The sequence below is a fragment of the Dromiciops gliroides genome, chromosome 3 (assembly GCF_019393635.1).
Source record: "Dromiciops gliroides isolate mDroGli1 chromosome 3, mDroGli1.pri, whole genome shotgun sequence".
NCBI lineage: Eukaryota > Metazoa > Chordata > Mammalia > Microbiotheria > Microbiotheriidae > Dromiciops > Dromiciops gliroides.
Genome location: NC_057863.1, coordinates 603,786,681 through 603,812,009, shown reverse-complemented (window position 1 = coordinate 603,812,009; position 25,329 = coordinate 603,786,681). Strand labels below are relative to the sequence as shown.

The 25,329-nt window shown below is 43.4% G+C and overlaps 1 protein-coding gene across 3 annotated transcripts; it reads right to left on the bottom strand.

The window, feature by feature from the left end:
- Window positions 1-42: 42 nt before the first annotated feature.
- On the bottom strand, window positions 43-23,335 carry TAF12 (TATA-box binding protein associated factor 12). Of its 3 annotated transcripts, XM_043990777.1 has the most exons (7): window positions 23,206-23,335; window positions 10,899-11,155; window positions 10,007-10,258; window positions 7,771-7,848; window positions 6,631-6,745; window positions 824-912; window positions 43-491 (listed from the first exon to the last, which is right to left on the bottom strand). In XM_043990777.1, the coding sequence occupies exons 2-7, from the start codon at window positions 10,968-10,970 to the stop codon at window positions 456-458; spliced, it is 642 nt and encodes a 213-aa protein (XP_043846712.1). In that variant the 5' UTR covers window positions 10,971-11,155; window positions 23,206-23,335; the 3' UTR covers window positions 43-455. The 3 variants fall into 3 exon arrangements, with proteins under 3 accessions (XP_043846712.1, XP_043846714.1, XP_043846713.1); XM_043990779.1 differs by lacking the exon at window positions 10,899-11,155 and having other exon boundaries at window positions 23,263-23,331; XM_043990778.1 differs by lacking the exon at window positions 10,899-11,155 and having other exon boundaries at window positions 23,206-23,327.
- Between the last annotated feature and the right edge of the window lie 1,994 nt (window positions 23,336-25,329).

Sequence of the window (25,329 nt, the reverse complement as noted above, 5' to 3'; positions counted from 1 at the left end):
ATCCTCAACGTGGATGCAGTACCAGCAGTGCAGCCTGCACTGTTAGATTAATAACATCTTTATTTTTGAAAAACAAATCAAAGTCATTCATATAAACACTGACATTACAAAGTATGGGGAGGAAAGGGAAACAGAAACCTCTACTGTCGCATCAAACAAGACCAGGATGCTCTCTGTCCCTCGGACAATCGCTTAGGATAAACCACAAATAAAACCTCCTTTGGGTTGAGATACATTGCTCCCCTCTGAGAGGGCAAGTGAAAGGGAGGGGAACTGGGACCATATAATGGCTAGGGTTTTTGGCAGGTCTCCTCAGTCACTAGAGATATTGCTGTATTGTTAATAAAAACATATGCTTCTCTTTAAAGCATGAAAAAAATTCCATAGGCGATATTTTGGAGGCCTCTCCTGTGTTTCCAAATGCAGCGCTGTCTTCTCCCTGCCCCTCCCATGTGTTATTTCTTGGTTGTTTTGCGGATCAAGGCCATTCTCTGAAAGAAAAAGAAAGATCACATTCAAGCTACTCATAAGGGAAGAGTGGGGCATGGTGGGCCTGTTCACAGGATAAGAAGAAAGGGGGAGATCGTGTTATTCCCTGAGCTGGGCACGTGGTCTCACAATAAAAACCTGTAGTAGGCCTAGCATGTGGTTCTGCAGCTATGGCTCTTACACACAATCCAACAGCACCAATCAGACCATTTCTGGCAGATCCCATGGGACAGAGCAGATGTCCCACTGAGCATAGCACAGGTGAACCTGCCCCCAACCACAGCCCATCCTGGGGGTGCTGTCGTCCTTTCTTGCTGCCCACCCTCCTCTGTACCTGTTTGTGGGCCTCTGTGGTGCAGGCCTTTTTGTAAGGTCGTATTTCTTCTGAGCCAAAACCTGGGATCCACATGTTCCACTGGCGCTCTGGAAAACAGAAGTATACCGAGTGAGAGTGTGAAGCCTGCTGATGGTCGGGAGATCCTGAAATCCCAGCAGGTTAGGACTGGGCAAACCTCTTTTTTCATCACTGATGAGGAGGCAGCCAGGCTTCTCTGGGCCACGCTGATTCCTCCTGGCCCTCAATCCCACGGCTGGAGAAGAACATACAACGAGGATGAGTCTCTGACTACTGATTATAGAACAGCAGCTGTAAAGGGACAGCTGGAAAATACTGGAAATCCCCATGTTTCTGCTTTAAGTTTGAGAGGCTCTTGAGATAAACTAACCATGTTAAGGACCCAACCAAACATCTTTAACCCAGAAAGAGGCATGCACATATACTTGTAGGTACAGGCTTTGAAACCCAGGTACTGTGTCTCTTGCTCATTCCCCACTGCTGGCACCAAGCCATCCTACTGTCCCCTATACAAAGTCACATCTGCCCAGTTTTTCCATCTTCTGTACCCATTCAACACTGAACGCTCTCTCCTCCTCAGTTTGTCCCTATCCAATTAATTAGTGCTAAGGGCTAGGAGTGGGAGGGGCATACAAAACATGGACAAGGGAAGGCCCTTGCCCTTATGAGAGAAATTATAAAAGAGACAGATAATACTGGAGGGGATATGGAAAAATAGCTTCACTAATGCACTGCTGATGGAGCTGTCAACTGGTCCAACCATTTTGGAGAGCAATTTGGAACTATGTCTAAAAGGCTGTACAACTGTGCATACCCTTTGACCCAGCAATACCACTACTAGGTCTGAAACCCAAAGAGACCAAAGAAAAAGGAAAGGAAGCTATATGTACCAAAATATTTATGGCATTTCTTTTGCGGTGACACCCATCAATTGTGGTGTATGATTGTGATGGAATACTATTGTGCTATAAGAAATGACAAGCAGGATGGGTTTGGAAAAACATGGGAAGACTTATATTAACTGATGAAGTGAAGTGAACCAGGAGATCATTGTGCATTGTAACAGCAACATTGTAACGATGAAAGACTTAGCTACTCTGAATACAACGATGCAAGACCATTTCAAAGGACCCATGATGAAAAATGATACCCATCTCCAGAGAAAGAACTGATGAACTCTGAAGACAGATTTAAGGATATTTTAATTTTCTTTATTTTTCTTTCCCCCTTTTCTTGTCAACACAGCTAATATGGAAATGTTTCACATGACATCTCAGGTATAACTGATATATTACTTGTCTTCTCAATGCACGGGGGAGGGGTGGGGAGAGAATCTGGAACTCAAATTTTAAAAATAAACATTAAAAATAAAAAATGAAAAAAAAAAGAATACAAAATGACACATAATGTGCAAAGTTAAGTGTGCAAAGAAGTACAAGCAAAGTCTATGGAAAGGTATGAGAGGGATGGGACAGTAACTGTCAACTTTGGGGAGCAGGGAAGTCAAAGAAAACCTTTGTGGAGGGGCTTGAATTCAACATCAAGGGTTGGATGTGTGAGGTGGGGGTGGGTGGAGAGTTACATGGCCCTTCTTTAACCATGTCAATTCAAAGTCAGCCTGAGGGGAGATGGTTGCCATAGAATCCTTAGTACCTTGCTCTTGCTCTCTAGAGCCTATCTTCTTAAACTATGGCTTGTGCAACAATGTGGGAGTTGCAAAAATTTTGGCAAAAGTAAAAGGTTATGTATACCTATATTATAAACCTAGATACTTGGGGCTGAGTAAAAATTTCTCAGGCAAAAATGAGTGGCGAGTAGAAAAAGTTTAGGAAGCCCTGCTCTATAAGACCTGGCTCTGTCTGGTCACATGCATAGACTTGCTGAGTTGACTTCAAGGGCTCAGGGCCTACTTATTGATCTTATTCTGACTAGTAACTTGCACTGGGAGCAGGTGCACATTCATAATAGGATTTTCTTTAGGAAGGCTTTTAACTTTTCACTTGCCCTCTATGAACCTCGGTTTCTTCATCTATAAAATGAGGGGTTGGACAATCTAGCCATCAATCGATCAATAAGGATTTGTACAGCACATGTGCCAGGCACTAGGCTAAGCACAGGGAGACAAAAGCAAGGCAGACAGACACTCATGGGGGCCCTTCTTCAAGCTCAAAATCCCTGATCTCATAGACATGAACTCAGAAATGCTGGTTGATTATAATACCTAGAAGGATCCCCTCATGTACAGTAAGCATGCAATAACAGCCAGCATTTCTGTAACACTATAAGGTTTGCAAAGCACTTTCCAATTATTACCTCATTTGATCCTCACAACAAACCTGGGAGATGGGTGCTGGAATCCCTATTTTCCAGAAGAGGAAACTGCAGCAGACAGAGGTCAGGTGATTTGCTCAAGGTTCCCAACACTAACTCATAGAAACCTTTCAGTTCCTAGCATAAGCTCTTTGCATATAAGAGTAATTTAAGCATTTTAGGAATCTGTTGCTGCCCTGTCTTTTTTGGCCCCGTGACCCCATTTAGAGTTTTCTTGGCTAAGATCCTGGAGGGTGTAAGGGGCTAAAATTCTAGCTATACTATCTAAAAATCTAATGAGTGGTCACCAATAAATTATAATCTTTAGCAATAGTTTAGACTTTTAAGCATTTATTAAGGAGAATAAGGATTTGGTAAAGAGAGAGAGAAAGGCCTAGATTCATCTATCTATCTCAGGGAGCTACTGTTCTCCTCTGCTTTCCAGAGTCCTGGTGAAAGAGAGTGAGTCAGAGCACCAGCCTCCCCCTTCTTCCTCCCACCAGCCAACGTCACTCCCTGACACCAAAGAAAAGCTGCATGGCCTTGCCCTCAGAGGCCTGCTCCTCATGTTGGAGCTTTCCTGCAGTAAGTCTCCAGCAGGTGGCGTCATTCCAATCGTTACAAGGGGTCTGCCATTTCCTTCTCCAGCTCATTTGACAGATGAGGAGAGTGAGGCAAAGTGTTAAGTGACTTGCTCAGGCTAACAAGTGCCTGAGGCTGGATTTGAACTCAGGAAGACTCATCTTCCTGACTCCAGGCCTGGTGCTCTATATCCACTGTGACACCCAGCTGCCCATTTTTAGAATTCGCAAAGTGCTTTTTGGACAACTCTGTAGGATAGGTAGTTTTAAACTATTATCATCCCCATTTCACAGATGAGAAAACAGATTTAAACCCAGGGGAAAATGACCCTACCACAAAGATGTGGCCATGGAGAGCTGGTTGTTGAGAAGGTAGGGGGAAGGCTGGGGTGCTGATGCTTGTTGGCAGACATTACTTTAAGTTCCCTAAGATCTCGAGGCTTTTGACCTTGAAGGAATTTCCTTGTGAGAGAAGAGAAAAGGGGATGAGTCTGGTTGTACGCTCCATGGAGAGCCTGAAGTAGGCTTATAGCCCCTTCATTACCTCAGGCAGGGAGCACAGGAGAGAGCAGACTGGGAGTAGAAGCCAGGTGCTGACCAGACCAGGGTGCCAGGAGCAGAGACATGCAGAAAAACTGGGACCAGGCAGAGGAACAGAAAGCAGCAAATGCTGAAAGCTGGGATTTGTGTGCCTGGTCAGAGGACTGACGTGTAGACCCTTCACTTCCCCTTCTTGCTTGGGAGAGAGCCCACAGAAACCTCATTCCCTTTTACCTACCTGACCATGTTTATGCTTATTCTTGTAACTACTGGGGAGGAGACAGTCTCAGCTCACAGCTATAAACCATACTGTAGCTTGCTGTGCCTATACTTTAGTAGTATATGTTACCTGATAGTGCTATAAAAGTCCATGTCCACTAATTATGACTTCTGTCCAAGCAAATAAAAACATAGTTTGGGGCAGCTAGGTGGCTTGGTGGATAAAGCACTGGCCTTGGATTCAGAAGGACCTGAGTTCAAATTCACCCTCAGACATTTGACACTTACTAGCTGTGTGACCCTGGGCAAGTCACTTAACCCTCAATGCCCTGCAAAACAAAAAAACAAAAAAAGAACTTAAGGGGAAGCAAGGTGGCACAGTGGATAGAGCAACAGCCCTAGAGTCAGGAGAACCTGAGTTCAAATTCAGCCTCAGACAAAACAAAACAAAACTTTGGCATGATTAATTTACAAAACCTTTTGAATTCAGGTCAGGGTTCAGTAAATTAGAAGAGCTCATGCTAGTTTGTGATTCAAATCTCTGACTTAAACAAGATCTTTCAGATATAGGCTTTTGTGTAAATCCAGACAAAAATACACTGTCCAATCACAGCCCCACGGAGGGGGTGCTGCTGATTCTGAAGCTTAAGGAAGGGCTGAAGAGACAGCCAAAATGCTACTAATAGTTTCTCCCACACCTCTACCCATTGAGGAGCAGGCCTCTCCCATGCCCAGCCTTGAGCTAGGGGCTATACTATACCAATTACTTGCTTTTGGCTTTCTGAAGTCACTTATTTCAGCCAGTTTTTTAAAAACAGCTAAAACCAGTTGTTTTAATAACTTATTATTTTCACATGTGTCTTATCTCTCTCTCTCTTTTTAGTGAGGCAATTGGGGTTAAGTGACTTGCCCAGGGTCACACAGCTAGTAAGTGTTAAGTGTCTGAGGCTGAATTTGAACTCAGGTACTCCTGATTCCTGGGCCAGTGCTCTATCCACTGCGCCACCTAGCTGCCCCGTGTCTTATCTCTTTAGCAACAAAGCAAGTTGATTGAGGGCAGAAACGGTGGCTGTTCTTCTATCTCCTGACACAGAGTGTAGTACCTGCACACTTAGGCCCTGACAGCCCACCCAAAAAACTCCTTTGCCAAGCCCTGAAAAGGTCTGAGTGTTTCTACATTTGCTAAAATAGCCTTTCCTGTCTTTGGTCTGAGAGAGATGCCCATCAACCACCCTTTTATTAATAACCTGCTGGCTTATTATTAAAATGATTAAATTACCCAGAAAAAAAGATAAAGGTATCAATAAAACATTTTTTAAAGGAAAAAAAAATCATAATAGTAAAAAAATAGCCTTTCCTTTGTCCCCTTCCCTGCCAGCTCACAGCTCCTCTATGAAGTCTCCCTTACCTCCCACTGCCAGTGACGCCGCCCTCTTGTGACCAAAGCTCTGGGTTGGTCTTCCACATTACAGCTGGAGTGATGGCTATTTATATGCATGTGTCACCTCACTTATTAGAGCATCAACTGCCAGAGGGCAGGCCCATGTCTTTCACATAGGCTCTAGGGCTAGTACATTCCCTTTGTTTTACAAAAGAAGGCATTGAGGCTTAGAGAGCTTAGCTGCCTTGCCCAAGATGACCCAGGTACCTGAACTCAGGCCTGGGCACTCCACATCCAGTGACCTCCCCCCATACTGCGCTGCCTGGGCTGTCACACTCCATGATTGTGCTTTCCACCTACTGGGTGCGCAGTATATAAATCCCTGCTCAACTAAATTACTGAGAAAGGCATGTGCTCCTCCCACTGGATCATCTGAACTACGTGTCTGTGAGTTAATTCCATAACAGCAGCAGCTCACATTTCCTCCCAACTCAGAAGCACCAGTGACACCTCTATTTAACAGATTAGGAAACTGAAGCTCAGAGCAGCCCCTTGCCCCTCCGCTTGTAAATACGAAGGGTCAGGACTAATGTAGGCCTTCCAACTCCAGACCCAGTGGGTGCCCTTTGCTCTAGTGCCCCCTACACCATGGTCAATCTTGACCCACATAACGGTGACTCCAGCCAGTGCCCTGGCATTCCCAGGCCTCCTCCTCAGATGTGCAGCAGCCACGCCAGAGCAGACTTGTCACTCACCTAAATGCAGCTGAACATCTTTGACCTCTAAAGTGTTAGACTTTCGATGCCGGGCCAGTTGGCACGCTGCTGTCACTACGCTCTCGATGAAGTCATCGGCAATCTGTAGTAGCATCTGGAGGGGCGGCAGGAAAACAGGCCAAATCTGAACTCTGGTTCTAACCGCAGTGGCAGATGGCTGCCTGGCAGGGACGGCTGCCCAAACCAGACAGGATTCCTTCGGGAGAGCCTCTGGTCGGCACTCGGTGGGGCAGGACACGCCATTCAGAGCAGGCCTTTACTCTCTGCTATTCTCACTGGCGAAGGAGGGTGAATGGGGTTTGCTCCTTGTGCTACTTGTGCTCCCAACTCCACCCTCTCTGGATGCCCACTGGTCTTCACCACTCCTGGTTCAGCTGTTCCCACCCAGTGGAAGAACTGACTGATGCATGCTCAGGTACTGCACACCATAGAAGGAGTCCAAGATAAGTGCTGTGAGAATGAGTCATCACTAAGTCTATGCAGCCAGTCAAAATTCAACTAGGAAACAAAAGTTTGTCAGCCTGGTTGCCTGGCGTCAGCTCAGTGACTGACTGCCTGCCTTACTATCCACCCACATTTCCCTGGTGTCGTGCAGCAGCCTGGAAACAATGGGCAAAGGAGAGAGCTGCTCTCCAGCACAGCCTGGTGGTTCTAGGTCTGATTTCTTTAGTCACTGCACAGTCTGTGTAATCAGCTCGGCTGGAGGACACCTCAGGCCTCCCAGTCATCCTCTCCTGTGCACCCCTAGTGGGTACCATGGCAGGGAACAGAAAGCATGGCACAATGAGAAGGGTGTGGATTTGAAGCTGGACTCTGCTACTTAATGCTTTGTTGACGCTGGTTGGAAAATTGCTTTTCTCTGCGCTTTAATTTCTTCCAGTGCCAAAGGGATTGGGACAAATCCTGGCTCACTCTAAGGAAAAACTCTTAACACTTACAGTTTCAATGTGAAGTAGGGAGGTCCTTTGTCACTGGGAGTATTCAAATAGAGTCTGGATAACTACCTCTCAGGGATGCTCCAGAAGGAACTCTCACATTGGGCGAAGGGTTGGCAAAGACTGCTGTGAGTCTGGTTGTAAGAACCAAGGTTGCTCACCCCACCTGCACCCATCCCCCTACCTCTTCCACATCTTCATCCAGTTGTTCGTTGGGATCTACTTCTCTAACCAGGTCCTGTAATTTCTTCTTGGTCAAAACCTAGTGAACGGGGAGAATTCTTAGCCATGCTTTAGGAACATGCAAAAACCGGGCAATTTGTGACAAGAGAGACATGGTTAATATACATTCTGCCCTTTAGCTTTTGCCCAGTGATGCAAGACTCCCAGGTCAGCCTCTGAATGAAGGACCTCGTTAAGACACCCCCTTGCTGTTGGAGCCAGCTCTAGCAGCAGCTTCTTCTTTTTTGTTTTTTTAATTTTTATTAAATTTTTTTCTAACAGCTTCTGAGGAGTACAGCGCCTGGCTCTGAGGAAAAGCCAGTGAAAAAGAGAGCAAGACCTTTGCACGCTTGGAGAAACAATGGAAATCAGGAAGGTGGAAGGATTCTGAGAACTTGGGGATTACAGAGGTGTCTGAGGGCCCCAGCAGTAGCCAAAGGCACCCATGAAAACAATCTAGGTTCTTCTTGCCGTCCTCTACTGTCCCCAGACTGCCCCTGGGCTATAGGGAACATCCCAGAAGGGGACCAAGGGGGAGGTTTATTGTTAAACTTGACCTTTTATTCCCCACAAAAGGGACTTCTTTTCTGAAATTCAATGGCCTTGCCTTTATCCCAGTCATGCAGGGTGGAACTCTGGAGGTCTTATCTTTACTTCATGAGTCTCTTTTGTTTTTCCTATCAAGTCAGTAAGTTCTGCTAATTCTCCCTTCAAAATCTGTCAGATTTGTGCCTCCTTTAGATGTCATGGCCCTGATTCAGGCCTCACACCTGGGTTACTAGAACCGTTTCCCAGCTTGAACCTTCCCAGCTCTTCAACCTATCCTACACACGAGAGCTATCAAACTCAAACTCCCAGTGCAGCAGAACAAGATTAAAATGCAACTGGAAACACTGAACAAAATAAATAAAAATACAATACAGCAGTGGAAGAAATGAAGGATTTGTAGACAAAAACTGTTCAAATCCTGACTCAGCAACCTGTCAATTTTGATCTTAGGACCTCAATTAACCTCTATGGGTCCCAACTTGCTCATCTATAAAATAAGGGATGTTAGACTAGATGATACCAGAGGTCCTTTTCAACTCTAAATCTACAATCTTATTCACTTCCTTAAAGGGACCTGGGTAGCTCAGTGCACAGAGTGCTGGGACTGGAGTCAGGAAGACCCGAGTTCAAATCCAGCCTTAGACACTTACCAGAGCAGTCACTTCACTTCTGTTTGTCTTAGTTTCCCCAACTGTAAAATGGAGATAATAATAACATCTATCTCGCAGGTCTGTTGTGCGATTCAGATGAGATAATGTTTGCTAAAAAGTGCTTAGCGGGGCAGCTAGGTGGCACAGTGGATAGAGTACCAGCTCTGGAGTCAGGAGGACCTGAGTTCAAATCCGGCCTCAGACACTTAACACTTACTAGCTGTGTGACCCTGGGCAAGTCACTTAACCCCAATTGCCTCACTTTAGAAAAAAAAAAAGTGCTTAGCACAGTACCTGACACATAGGAGGCACTATATAAATGCTTATTCCCTTCCAAGTACACTTGTTTTCTGTACTTGACATTGTGCCTTCATATAGATTATCTCCTGTACCTGGACAATTCTCCCACATAGCTCCAGCTCCATGGCCAGGAAGCCTTCTTGGATCCCCCCAGATTATCTTGTGTCTCATCTCTGTATATGCTGTAGACTCTTAGGTTCTCTGAGGAAAAGGACTGGCTGTTTCTGCACTAGGATAGTACCCAGCATATTCTGTCTTCTGTGGTCGGGACCTTTAATTTCATTTGAGTAAAGACCCATCCCCCTTGAGGAAACATCTCCTTCCACTGTTCTGCCATTCATCATTTCAGAGCAGTGATGGGCCCAGGGTGACACACCTGGCGTATCAGAGGCTAGTCCTGACTAAGGCCAACCTCTCCACTACACCCTTCTGACTCTCAGGTGACACACAGTAGGTACTTAATTATGACACCTGAGGTCCCAGAATAGTTGGAAAAAAATATGTAACTAAATGAAGAAAGCTATATGTCACAGGACTCAAACATCTTTATCCTATTCTTTTCTAATAATTTACCCCAATGCTTGAGTCCAGTCCCTTTACCATAGAGAAGTAAGAGTACAGAGCACAACATGCAACACTGGCATTAGTAAACAATAAACAAAGTACCCAGAAGTCCATGAGAAAAAGGACGACTGATACCTGATTGCTTTCTGGACTAAGTCTGCCCCCTGTCCCTGGGGGGCCTGGCATCTTTCCCACTGTGGTACTGTTGGCCATGGACCCCTGAGGGGGGGTGCTGGAAGGCTCTGGTTTTATGGATGAAAAGTTGGAGAGGTTGATCAAGGCTGAGGGGCCAAACTGGTTCATAATCTGCCGGGCTTTGGCCTTCAGTTCATGGAGCTTGTCAAGGTCCTGTTTTTTTTTGGGATTGTGGGGACCGAGGCCAATCAACTGGGAAAAGAAAACATAAAAATCTGTTTCAGAAGCATCAGTAACAAAGGACGTACATTTTTAAAACTGCATGTTTGTCAGATGTTCAGGACCTGAGTTCATCTGACACGGTCACAAGTTGATACCTTAGGTTACAAAAATGGAAACAGAAGCCAATGCACAGCTCTCAGCTGACATTGGGAAACTGTCTCTCTTTTACAGCCTATCACAAATAGTTTTCAGAACAGGAAGAAGGCTACTGGATCAAAGAGTCACATACAGACATCGACTGGAAGGAGTAAGATATTTCTGAGGTTTATGTAAAAATAGAACATTGGGGGAAAATATGCATTAAATCCAAATAACCAAAAAGAAACTCCACTAGTACACCATACCCACCTCTGCAGACAGGAGCACAGCCCCAGTGATTCAGAAATGATTAGTAATCCATGTTAACTGGCACGCCACATCATGCACTGACACTCAATGCAGTTATGTCCAAGAAGCACAAAGCTTAACAATTTAAGAATAAGTTGGTTCTGATGTTAATCTTTAAAGTGCCAAATCAGCCTTTTGAAAAGGGCCTTGAGCCCGTTAACATGACAAGATGGTGCACACTCAAAAACTTTGGCCACAGATGCCACGGTCCCAGCTTACTTACAGCTATCTGAGTGTCTAGATCTTTAATTACATCAGCAACCGCTGTGAGCCCGGTGAAAGGAGGAGCAGCCATTGCCTAAATCTTTCTGAAAGTAAATGCTCCCTCCTTCTATTTCAGAATGTGGGCTGTCAGGTCTTAGCCAGAGAGAGAAGGCAGTAGAGGCTGTTTGTCCTTAATGAGCACCCAGAAAGATGACCCGCTTGGCTATATGAAGCCAATATGATTAAGGTTTTGCTGCAGGGGGTGCCCACCGGCTCCTGGAAGGGTAAATGTCTATCATTAGGAATGAGCTCAGAATAGATGAACCAGACAGTGGTCTACCCATAGCTGGGTATGTGCAGCCTAGTTGTACAACAACAGGATCTTGAGACTAGAAGCAATGTGAGACCAACTCCTTTCAGAAGAACTTTGGCAAACCCTTAGGTGTGTGTATACACACACATGCCCCTCCATGTGTTTCCTTACCCTGACCACCACTCTAATATATCCCTTGTGATGTTGAAAATCTAATGTGGGGGGGGGGCAGCTAGGTGGCACAGTGGACAGAGCACCGGCCCTGGAGTCAGGAGTACCTGAGTTCAAATCTGGCCTCAGACACTCAACACTTACTAGCTGTGTGACCCTGGGCAAATCACTTAACCCCAATTGCCTCACTAAAAAAAAAAAAAATCGAATGTGGGTCCTAACCTGCCCCCCCCCAGTTTTGGGGGGGAAACTGGCTAAAATTACCGATAAATTCAGCAAGAGTTTAGGCTTTTAAAAATTTATTAAAGAGTAAAAATAACACACGGGATCCCATAACACCAGAAAAGTCTATCTACTTTCTACTTTCTTCTCTTTCTCTGTCCGCCTTTTTTCTATCTCCCACCAAGCTGAAGTCCCGAATGAAAAGAGGCCCTCTCTTTTTCTCCATCTCCCGCCATGCGCCAGTTCCTAAACAAAAAGAGAAGATCCAGCTAGCCAGCCTCAGCTTTCTACTTCCTGTATCCCTCCCCAAAAGGGAAGGTCCTTCAAGCTGATTGGTTGAGAGTGATCTATTGATGGTGGAGTCCACAGCCTCTGAGAATAACACCCCACTCAGGTGGGGTCTCAACTTAATCATTCTTTTTTTTTGCGGGGCAATGGAGGTTAAGTGACTTGCCCAGGGTCACACATCTAGTAAGTGTCAAGTGTCTGAGGCCGGATTTGAACTCAGGTACTCCTGAATCCAGGGCCGGTGCTTTATCCACTGCACCACCTAGCCGCCCCCTTAATCATTCTTAAGTAGGTTCTCAGTCAGTTTCTCAGTCTCACCCAATTCAATCAATTCCAAATCAATCTTCAGGTGGGGCCCCATGGCCCCAGCCAAATCCCATTATTTTATCCTACCCTGTTTAAAGAATGCATTCTGCTGTCTCACCTCTCAGCAACTGCTTATTAATGGACCACTCACAACTGCTCCACACAGGCAGGCTCTGATGCCTCATTGTGGCACTGTGGGATCTTGAGAGAGCTACATTGCAGAGAGCAAATTAGCATGGCCTACCACACTACAAAGGCTCTATGAATAGGTCCCCTGATACATTATGTGTTGGTTGTCTCAGGTAGAGGGGCTGTAATCTGTGTTGGCAGAAGGACCTGCAACTGCTGAAATAGATATTTTGAGGCATTAAAGTAATAATGAAGAGTATTCTATAAGATGTCATAAATTGGCCAGAGAACCAATGGAGAACAATGCAGAAGTGCTCCTTTTAGGAATAGTCTACCTATCGGATCTTTGGAAAGGAAAACAGTTTTTGACCAAACAAGAGATAGAGTATATTATAAAATGCAAAATGGATGATTTTGATTATATTAAATTAAAAAATTTCTGTACAAACCGAAGCAATGCATCCAAAATTAGAAGGGAGGCAGAAAGCTGGGAAACAATTTTTGAGGCCAGTACTTCTGATAAAGGCCTCATCCCTAAAATATATAGGGAACTAAATCAAATTTATAAGAATCCAAGTCATTCCCCAATTGAGAAGTGGTCAAAGGATATGAACTGGCAGTTTTCTGATGAAGAAACCAAAGCTATCTATTCGTATATGAAAAAATGCTCTAAATCTCTAATGATTAGAGAGATGCAAATTAAAACAACTCTGAGGTACCACCTGACACCTATCAGATTGGCTAAAATGACAAAAAAAGAAGATAATAAATCGGAGAAGCTGTGGGAAAATTGGAACACTAATTCATTGTTGGTGGAGCTGTGAACTGATCCAGCCATTCTGGAGAGCAATTTGGAATTATGCCCAAAGGGCGATCCCTTTGACCCAGCAATTCCACTTTTAGGTCTTTTTTTCCAAAGAAATCATGGAAAGGGGAAAGGGACCCACATCTACAAAAATATTTATAGCTGCTCCTTACGTGGTAGCAAGGAATTGGAAGTTGAGGGGGTGCCCATCAATTGGGGAATGGCTGGACAAGTTGTGGTATATGAATACAATGGAATACTATTGTGCTGTAAGAAATGATGAGCAGGAAGAGTTCAGAGAAACCTGGAGGGTCTTACGTGAGCTGATGATGAGTGAGATGAGCAGAACCAGAAGAACATTGTACACAGTATCATCAACATTGAGTGTTGACCTACTGTGATGGACTATATTCTTCTCACCAATGCAATGGTACAGAAGAGTTCCAGGGAACTCATGATAGAAGAGGATCTCCAAATCCAAGGAAAAAAAAAAAAGAACTGTGGAGTATAGATGCTGATTGAACCATACTATTTCTTTTGTTTTGGGTGCTGTTGTGTTTTTTTTTCTATTTTGAGGTTTTGCATTACTGCTCTGATTTTTTCTCTTATAACAGGATTAATGCAGAAATAGGATTAATGTTATTATGTGTATAAATATATATATCTATATGTATATGTATATAGATATATACATATAAAGATATAACCTATATCAGATTACCTGCTGTCTAGGGGAGGGGGGAGGGAGAAAAATCTGAAATTGTAAAGCTTGTATAAACAAAACTTGAGAACTATCTTTACATGTAATGGAAAAAATAAAATACCTTATATGCAAAATGAAAAAAAAAAAAAAAAGAAGTGCTCCTTTTAAACTCTACTGACTCCAAGACAAATCCCACAGGTACTTGAAAGGCCCTTCTTAGAGAACATAAAGCCAGTGCTTTTTTTCTGGCTCTAGGCTCATGTTTCAAACACTTAAGATGAAGCTTGTAATATGTGTGGTAGTATTAAAAAATGAAATCTGTTACACAGAGTTCTCTATAATGGAATCTACCATGACAGGATTGGAATTCCATATAAATCATGGGTGACAAACAGTATGCAACATGAACAATTACACAGTTAATTCAAGAGTAACCCTGAGGTATAATTCCAAAGAGATTTCTCCTTCACCTACTCTACATTCTAAATTGTACTCTGCCTTGGTACGATCTCACTTTTCTTACTAGAAGTTAAGATCCTTGAAAGCTCGGACCATGCCTCACCGATCTCATTTTCTGCTGTTAAGGGCTAAAATTCTAGCTAAACTGTCTAAAATATCTAATGAGTGGTCGCCAATAAATTATAAGCTTTAGCAAGAGTTAGACTTTTAAGCATTTATTAAGGAGAATAAGAATTTGGTAAAGAGAGAGAAAAAGGCCTAGATTCCTATCTATTAAAGGGAGAGCACATTTCTAGCTCCCTTCTCCGCCAGAGTCCAGAGGAAAGAGCCCGAGACTGAGCGCCAGTCTCTTCCTTCCTCCTCCCACTAGTCCGCGTCACTTCCTGACTCCTGGTCTTGCCCTCAAAGACGTTCCCTTCATGGGCAGAACTCCTCTACAGTAAGTATCCAGCAGGTGGCGTTATTCCAATCGTTACAGTCCCCCCTGTTGTTCCTCAAGAAACAAAATGTTTCCTTGACGGAACAGTAAAAACAATATGATAACTATTGCTAACTAATAATATGTGAACAACAATATAGAAAAGGAAGAGAGGAAAGTTTTGTCCAGAGGGGCGATTTTTTTTTTTTGTCCTCATGAACCGACGCTTTGACATTAGTCCTGCAAAGGGAGGGCCTCTGCAGAGAATACATGTTACAGATGGTGTATATTATAACAGAAAGAGGAAAAAAAACAACAAATCAAAACTGTTAATTTAAAGTCTCTGAAAGTCTTTTCTCAGATGTCCTCTAGGTGTAGTCGTGGAATGGAAGTCTTTTCAGGGGTTGATGTGTGGATGCTGGTAATCAGCCAGGAAAATTTCCTACAAAATTGAGCTTAACAGAACTTTAAAATAGCTTTGTCAATAATCAAATCAAACAATGAAAGTTCTCAAAAACATGTCTAAGGGAATTCAGAATCTTAGTTGTTACACATGAAACATATAATAAAACAAAAATTGAACCATTCTTTAAAATTATAATATTACTATAGTCCCCCCCTTGTGGAGGGTAATTGAGAAGACAATTGCTGCGATATTAATTATTAAAAATAATTTTTTATCTTTGTTTCATCACTTTTTGCATCATCTGCCTAATTATCCTCATGCCATTATGAGAAATTAAAAAATCTAATATAATTGGTAACAGGTGTCAAGGCCAAATTCAACACTGTATTTATCATGACACCTGAGATAATTATGGGGGTTACCATAAAAGAACAGAGAAATGATGGGATATGAGCATTCCCACACTTGAGCAATATGTTCTGCCCATACAGTATGCCAGGCTTAAAATAGGTGGATGGAATATATGTCCATGCCACCGAACATATTGGAAGAAACTGAGTCAGACTTAATCAGATGCATGGGACTGAGATGTCCATGGCATCAGGCATATAGGAGGGAGCATGGAAGCCAGGTGTAGAAGTGAGATGGGTGGGATGAATACTTCCAGCCATCTGTACAATATTGTGGGGAAAAATAAAATAAAATATTAAACCAAGAGAATCCAACCTCAACATTAGTCAAAAGCCGTTCCCTCGGCCATACCTTGACTTCATGCATGTCTCCCCTCATGTGACAGTTCAGTGTCTGCTCTTGCATATATTTCTCTTGTGATTGGATGGCATCTTGGCCAACTGGCATCTGATAACTCAGAATAAAGGCAATTAATGTCTTAAATGATAAATTCCCATAATCCAAGTCTCATATGGATTTAAAAATTGAGGATAATAAATGATTGCAAAAAATGTGAATACATCTTGACTCAGAACACAATATATAATTATGCAACAATTTCAAATAATACCCCTTTTTTTTAACTTAGTATACAATTACTTTTTTGAAAAATCTGAACATATTTAAATACAAGTTAAAGCACAACACAATCTCAAAGAAAACTTTTACAAATGTTCCCCTCTTTTTTTTTTTTTTTTGGAATATGCTTATCAAAAATAATACTTCTAGAATCAATTTACACTTGCCATGGCAAACAATTTGCCAGGGAAATGCTTTAAAGAGTTTGATCAAATAATCAGTTGAGAAAAAATAACAAAAACAAACAACTCAGAATATGGGAGCACAATACTCCTAGAATTAACATTGTATAATAAAATCAAAACCATCTTGCAATGTTTCAAAATTAGATAGACAAATGAATAGAAGAAAATACACATGGAACAATAAAATACAGTGAAATTCAAACTAAGGAAATCTAAATGAATATGAACTTAATATCAATAAGAGTATTATAAAATATAAACTTGATCACATGACTATAAAAAGCTTTTACAAATATTCTCCTTGTTTTAGAAACTAAGTATAAGACACAATCTCAAAAGCATGAAAATCTCTATGAAAATAAACCCATACCATTAATTTCAAAATGTATATATAATAGCACAGAAATCCTATGTAACCTCTGAACGATTCCTATCTATTAAAGGGAGAGCACATTTCTAGCTCCGCTCTCCACCAGAGTCCAAAGGAAAGAGAGCGAGACTGAGCGCCAGTCTCTTCCTTCCTCCTCCCACTAGTCCGCGTCACTTCCTGACTCCTGGTCTTGCCCTCAAAGACCTTTGCTTCATGGGCAGAACTCTTCTACAGTAAGTATCCAGCAGGTGGCGTCATTCCAATCGTTACACTGCCTTATGGCTATGTGCCCTACATAAGGTAAGAGACTACACAAGGTAAGGAGCTGTGTGCGCTACACAAGCTAAAGGAATGCATTTATTGGGAGAGATGAAAAGCAGCCACAACCTCTACATTTTCATGGGTGCACTGCTGCTTCCCTAGGAAGAGTAGGTTTAAGCAGGTCTTTATGATTCTGCTCAACTTTCTAAACTAACCCCAGGTATTAGATACTTTCAGCAACCATCTATTACAAGGGGTGTAACATGAGCATGATGAATCTAAGCATGTTGTAAACAACTTGCTTTCCACAATGGAAGATACCACGGCTGTCTTTGCATCACTTTTGCTTTTCCCTATTCCCAAGGAGGTTATCAACCTCGTATACAGTCCAATTTCCTAAGTCATCTCCCTATGACAAAGAAGTGACCAAAGCACTGGAAGTAGTCCTCAGAATAGAAACAAACTCGACTCTTACTGGGTGACCAGCCACTCATCTCCAAGACTGCCAGAAAATGACACTTGGTTTGGAGACCCATCATTTGTTATCTGTAGAACCTTCAGTATCCATCATAATCCTATCAGAATTTATAAGTGGAATCAAAGTCTACGCAATTAAAGAGAGGGAAAGGGAAAGTCCACTATTGCCTTTGAGATGATCAAATCTATTTTCTTGCTATAGTTCACTTACTCCATAGGGCTCAATGGCAACAGCCTTAACTACCTTTCCAAATCTTGTCAATTCTACCTCCAAATATACTGCGTACAGTTTCCTTTCTTTCATTCCCACTAACTTTAGGTACAGACCAAATCAGCAATAGTCAATGAATTTCAAACTTCTTAAGCTGAATGTTCAGAGGTTTCAATAATGTGGCTGCTCTACATTCTTAAAGAGCTAGTCTCTAAATTTCATCTCTTCATTTCCTGTTTTGTTGCCCTTTAGAAGAATGCTGGGGGGGGGGGCAGCTAGGGGGGACAGCTAGGTGGCGCAGTGGGTAGAGCACCGGCCCTAGATTCAGGAGTACCTGAGTTCAAAATCAGCCTCAGACACTTAACACTTACTAGGTGTGTGACCCTGGGCAAGTCACTTAACCCCAACTGCCCCACCAAAAAAAAAAAGAAGAAAAGAAATAATACTCTTCTAGCATATGAGGACCAACAGGTAATGGCCTTGATCAAATTGCAGAATGCTGTGATTTACCAGAAATACATGTGGAAGGTTGTAGACTGTTTTAAAACATGGGTACTTGTACTGTTGCTACTTTCCCTTTCAATGACTTCCAGAGACCCACTCTCTATCATGGGATGTCTGGGCCAGAATGGCAATGCAGGCACCAAACCAAGGACCAAAGTTTTCCAGGAAGAAGTAGAAGCACAGGATTGGAACACCAGGCCATTGTCTAGTGCATATAAAGTGGAACAGAACATCATTCCTTAGCATCATTTGTTCCAGCTATTAATAATGTGGAGAAACTGCTGAAAGCCATTCACTGTAAATTTAGTTTGAACTGAGATGATGGGGGGGAGGGGCATTAACTTAATCCTCAAGAGTTTTTAAATGTGTTTTAAGAGTAGTTAGTTGATTCAGGGGGCAGCTAGGCGGCACAGTGGATAAAGCACTGGCCCTGGATTTAGGAGGACAGGAGTTCAAATCTGGCTCAGACACTTGACACTTACTAGCTGTGTGACCCTGGGCAAGTCACTTAACCCTCACTGCCCCACCAAAAAAAAAAAAGAGTAGTTTACTCAAATGCAACAATATGGAAGAGTCGGAGATGGGGTCACATTTGTTGTAGGAGATTACCATATTTGTTTTATGTGGATTTTTTTTAATGCTACTAAAGATTGTCCCTCAACTGTTAATCATTTGTAACTTATACAATGGCAGAATAGGTGTGGGCTGAGTTGTGACTTGTTTTAAAATAAAAACAAATTAAATTCTTTATCGGGTCTTTGTTTCAGGAAATTTGGGGCCATAAAAAAAAAAAGAAGCCTTGCAACTTCCCAAAGTCAACCCCAAAATTCTTAAAGGCATGATGGTGTGGTGGAGAGAATACTGGACTTGGAATCAGGAATAACTGGCTGCAAATCCCAGTTCAGAAATTTACTACTGGCTGTGCGCCTTTAGGGAAGCAAGTTAATTGTTCTGTGCCTCAGTTTCCTTATCTGTAAAATGAGGAGGTTAGACTCAATGACATCTAAGTTCCCCTACAATTCTAAAAATAAGATTCTATATATGAAAAGTTAAAAAAGATGTGATCAGATAAGTACGTGGCCAAAAAAATAGAGGGGCTGGTCACAGGACAAAAGTGAAAGACACTGAAGGACAGCCTGTATGCTCCACTGGTATCCACAGAATGTCAAGAGGATACCAAACTCCCACGGATTGGGTGGATCCCAATTCATGGGAGGACTGGTGTGACAGGATGGGCACAAATGGATGGGCTCGTTGGAGAGAACTGCTTACATTCAAGAGATCCCAGATCCAATGGGATATTATGGATCCATTATCTCCTTTACTGAATTGCAAGGTCCTTGAGGCAAGAACCATGTCTTATTTATCCAATCTTCTGGTTGAAGAAGCTTTTACAGAAGCCAAATGACTTGTCCAAGGTCACAGAGGTACTAAGTGGCAAAGCTAGCTTTTAAGACTGTGAATCTCAAAAGAAAATGGAAGAGGAAACAGAAAGACCAGTTTCATTTGGCTCTTGATAGAAGCCTGAAGTCAGCATGGCAGAAAGTTGTGAGCACCATGAGTCATGTGATCCAGAGGGAATGTGGGATCTAGCCAGAGGGAGGGATGGCCTGACGCTCTCCACAAAGAGCTTTCCTGATTCCATTGTGGTTTCTGTTGTTGGGTTAACTAAAATCTGTCCTATAATACCAAGGGGTATTAAAGACTATCAGAAAAACACAGACCAGCAGGAGTGATGGTACATGCCTATAATCCCTGCTTCTTAGGGGAGACTGAAGCCAATGGTTCTCTTGAGTTTGGGAATGCTGAGCTGTGGTATCTTAGTGCCAAATGGGTGCCTACACTAAATTAGGCATTAACAGAGTGAACCCCAGGGAGGGTGGGGTTATCAGGTTGTCTAAGGAGACTCTACTGGCCCAAGTCAGAAAGGTAACAAGTCAAACTCAAACATAAATCAGCAGTGGAGTCAGGCTTGTGAGTGACCACCATGCTTCCAGTCTGGGCAGTCTGAGGAGGGGAAGAGGTTATAAGAAGACTGGAAAGAGAGGAAGGGGTTAGGTTGTAGAGGACTCTGAGTACCAAAGAGAGGCACTTCTATTCGGCCCTGTAGCCAGTACAGATCCAGTAGGGAGCCGTTGAAATTTATTAGGTGGGGAACAATTCAACAGATGAATAGAGGATGGATTGAAATGGGAAGAAACTAGAGGAATGGAGACCAAATAGGAGGCTATTGCAATAGTCCAGGGGTGAGGAGATGAAGGTCTGTACCAGGATGGTAGAAATGCCCGAAGACAAAAAGGGGGGGAAAAGGGGGTATATACTAAAGATGTTACAAAGGTAGAAATGACAAGTTTTGAAAAGTGGATATGGAAGATGAGGAGTGTAAATTTCCAGGCTGATGTAGATAGACTGTACCCTTGGGGAAAGACGAGTTCCGTCTTAGACACTTTGCCTTTAAATTATCCATTGCATATCCAGTTTGGGAGATCCAATGGGCAGTTGGAGATACAAGGCTAAAAATTGGTAGAAAGCTTAGGGCTGGACTTGAAGATCTAAGAATCATCTATACTGAGATAGCTTTTGAGATAACCAAATGAAATAGTATAGGGGGAAAAGAGGGCCCAGGACAGAGCCCTGATGATCCTCCATGGTTAGCGGGCATAACATGGATGAAGATCCAGCAAAGGAGAGGGAAAAGGAGTGGTGAGACAGCTAGGATAGAGAAGTGTCACACAAAACATTGTAAACAGTATCAAAGGCTGAAGAGAGGTCAAGAAGGATGAGGGCAGAAAAGGCTATTAGATTTGGTGAATAAGAGATCATTAATGACTTTGGAGAGAGCAGTTTTGCTTGAATGATGAAGTTGGAAGCCAGACTGAAGAGAGTTATGAGATTGAGAGGGAAGGAAATGAAGATACCTATTGGGTTTGTTTTTTTTTTAAGTGAGGCAATTGGGGTTAAGTGACTTGCCCAGGGTCACACAGCTAGTAAGTGTTAAGTGTCTGAGGCCAGATTTGAACTCAGGTACACCTGCCTCCAGGGCCAGTGCTCTATCCACTGTGCCACCTAGCTGCCCCAGAAGATACCTATTGTAAACAACCTTCTCGAGCTTAGCTGCTTTCTCTTATCTCTCCTTTGGTGGCTAACAAGGATGGATGGACCAAATAGGGATTTCCTGAGGATGAAAGAGACATATGTTCAAAAGCAGTACGGAAGAAGCCAGTAGACAGGGAGAGGCTGGAGATTAGTGAGAGAGTAGAGATGAGAGAGGAGACAACCAGGATCTCTTGTATGTAGAGGGATTTGTTTTGGCAAGGAGAAGGGCCACTTCATGTGAAATAGGGGTGAAGGAGAAGATAGCAGCAGAAGGCATCTGAGTGAAGTGAGATAAGGAGTGAATAAGAGTTAGTTCTTGGTGAATGGGCCAAAAGTTTTTTCGATGAAATATAAGGCAATATTCACAGCTGAGAGGACATGGGGAAACAGAGCTGTGGAAGGTTTGAGGGATGAAAAGGTGTGGAAAGAGTAATCAGTACAGTAGACATAAATGTCAATTTAAAGAACTGAAGTCCATATGACATACAGGTATCACATGTAATTATCACTGTTTGTCTTACCTCCCTGTTAGATCATGAGCTCTCTAAGGATAGATAGGGGCTATGTTTTAGCTAGTGCTCTACAAATAAGGAGGTCTTAATAAACACTTGCTGCTGTTACTGCCACTTGCTGAAGCTAGGGGTTGGGTCAAAAGGAATTTAGAGTCTTTTTAAAATATGTGTGTATACATTTAATATATAATACACACATTTTATTTTAACTACCATTGATAAGTACAGGTATTAAATTATATGAATTAAATTAAATTATATGAAGAACATAAAAACAAAGAATGTGCAAATAGTCTCAAACAAAACAGATTAGACTACACGTGTGTCTATTACTTCTTTTATTGACTCTTAATCCCACTCTAAAAGACGTGTATATTGGCATTAATATAAATTCCTTGTTTCCTAATCTTTTCTGATTTCTTTTACTATATGGATTTGGGAAAGTTTTAGTATTTTATCCGATTCTAGCACATGCCTTGCACTTTTTGAGGTTGCTCACATTGATCTCTCCACCTAGAACAATCCTTCAAAGACCAGTTCAAAGAAAACCTTCACCAGAACTTCTCCATCTCTCATTCCCAGCCTAAACCTTTCAGCTGAATGCCTTTCCTAAAGCACCTATGGTTTTATCTGCTGTATCTCCTACTAAGTAAAAAGTTCCTTTTGGGAAGGGATTGCCTTGCTTAAGTCCCACAATACCTAACACAGGGCCACGAACAGAGAAGGCCCTCATTAAACGACTGTCAAAATGAACTGATTATTCATTTTTAGACAAGGTTCTAAAACATTTCCAGAATAAAAGACCTTATGACAAGTAAAGGGGGTGGGGAGGTAGGATATGTCTCTCAACAGCTGCTGCCCCTCCTGTAGCTATAACCCCGTTCACTTTTCCTTAGCCTAACCCTTTGCTGTTTCATGGGAGAAAGAAAACTATTAGAATTCAGCACAAAGAGGAAACGATCTTAAAGGGTTTGGAGGAACAACACTCCCCCAAATCCAGTTCCTTCTCGCCTCCCCATCTGACCCAGTCCCCACTTCTAACTCCTTCCCGCCCAGACCCAACTCCCCTTCCTTAATCCAAGCCCCATCTGACACCCCCCACCCCTTTTCCCCATTAGAACCACCCCCTCCCGCAGACAAGGTCCCCTCTCCATCAGACCCAGCTTTTCCCTCCGACTCCTGCCCCTCAGCCACACCCCCTCTCCACCATACCCGCCCCTGCCCGGGGACAGCATCCCCTCCACCAGACGCAGCCCCCTCTTTTGGCCCCCTTCTCTGTCTCCTCGAACCCAACCTTCCCCCAGACCCAGGGTCCTGCCCCCTCGGCACCTGCCGCCCCTTCCTTCCCCCTCTCCCACCGCTCAGCACAGTGCCCGGCACACAACAGGCGCGTAAGTAATGACTGACTGACGGACCCCCGCAGACGCGCCTCCCCAATGCCTCTGCCGGTCGTGCACTCACCAGCAGGCAACTCTCATCTGCCCATGATCCCCGGGCTCCCAGCAGGCACTAACTTACACACTCCCAACTGCCGGGTCCGACTGCGCTTCCCTCAGCGACTACTTCCGGCAACCACTCTCCCCGCCTCGTGACCCGGAAGCTAAAAGTTGTTTCCGGCCGGGCAGGTCTTGCGCGCGCAGGGACGCCTAAAGAGCCCGCCTCCTGCCCCACGTGACTGGTGCCATGCGCACGCGTGCTGCTCGTACGCTACTGTTGCCTGTTTTACTGCTCCACGCTCTCGCTTTCTGGGGAAAACAAGCCTGGGGAGGGCTGGATTGGGAGCCGGCGAGGGGGGGGGCACTTTCTCTTCCTGCCTAAAATCATTCATTCATGCATGCATGCATTCAATTCAATTCAATAAACATTAAGCGCCTATTTTGTATGGGGCACGCAGAGCATACAAAAAAGAAAAAGACCATCTCTGCGCTCAAGGAGCATACAGCCTAACGCGGGTGACACGTTCATTCTGAATGAAGTTATTCAGCTCCCTGACGATTCAATAAACATGTATTAGGGGTCACTGTGTGTCAGGCACTGCAAAGGGCTGGGGATACGAAAAAGAACAGTCCCTGCTTTTTAGGAGCTTATGATCTAATGAATGAAGACTTTCACCTCCCTGGCACTGCCCACCTCATAGCCCCGGGCAGGTGGGCCACAGCCTTGCCTCCGAGACCTTTTCCGTTTCCCCCACCTCTTAGCTCCTGAAGTTACTTTTGTTAATTGTATGCATGCTTCCCGAGGTACCTACACATCCTGGATCCTTCCTACCTCTGCAGTGTCCTTACATTCAACTCTTTTTTTTTTTTTTTGCGGTCGGGGTAATAAGGTTTAAGTAACTTGCCCAGGGGTCACACAGCTAGTAAGTGTCAAGAATCTGAAATCAGATTTGAACTCGGGTCCTCCTGAATCCAGGGCCGGCGCTTTATCCACTGAGCCACTTAAGCTGTCCCAATATTGAACTCTTAGACTCTAAGCTCCTTTGGGCAGAGACTGTTTTTCCTTTTCCTTGCTATCCACAGCTTAATAAATGTTTGTTGGTTAACTGATTGTATTTTCTTCTCTGTGCACACATGTTATGTCTTCCCTGGGAGACATGTAAGCTCCTGGACCTTAGGAATTATTTCATTTTTTGGTCTCCAAATGCCACAGAGGCTGCCTGAACAAGTGCACAGTAGGCAGTTTACAAATATTTGTTGAAATAAATGGGAGTGTGGGGGCGCAGCTAGGTGGCACAATGGATAAAGCACGAGTCCTGGATGGAGGAGGACTTGAGTTCAAATTTGACCTCAGAAACTTGACAGGTACTAGCTGTGTGAACCTGGGCAAGTCACTTAACCCTCATTGCCCCACAGAAAGAAAGAAAGAAAGAAAGAAAGAAAGAAAGAAAGAAAGAAAGAAAGAAAGAAAGAACTGTTATGGTGGGAAATGGGGTACTGGTTGGGGTAGGGGTTGGGGTTCTTAGGAATTCCTCTTTAAAGAATTACACCCTCTTGCACACAAAACTTAGTATAAGGTGATAGTTTATTTAGGAGCAAGGGAAGGGAAGGGTGGGGGGAGGGAAACCATGAAAGAAATCCTTGGACTTTCATGGGGAGATTGGCATAAAGCACATGGCTCAGAGGTACCAAATCTCCTCGAACAGGAGACTGGAAGGTACTTTTATAGAGGACTGATGGGGGTGGACCATCTGCCCATGAAAAGTTCCTTTAGTGAGAGAGGACTATCCCCCACTGGTAGTGAGTGGGATGGGAAGTACACCCACTGACCCCTGTAATAGAGACTCGAGGAGAAAGGAGGCCGAAGCAGTGATTTTATTTCTTTTGAAAGAAAGGTGTACCACACTTACTGGGACAACCAGGAGGTGTGACACACCGGGATTAGAAATCAAGCAGTTTTTATACTTTTTACAGACATCTAATTTGAGCAAAATGCAGTAATTGGGTTCAGCAATAAATCTTTCTCCTGGGATGTTCAGCGATAAGTCCCTCTCTCCTGGGTCAGAGTGCCCCAGCCTCAGGGGTTCAGCCATAGGTTATTTTGCAAAATTTCATGTTTCAGCAACAATTTATCATATCTACATAATGT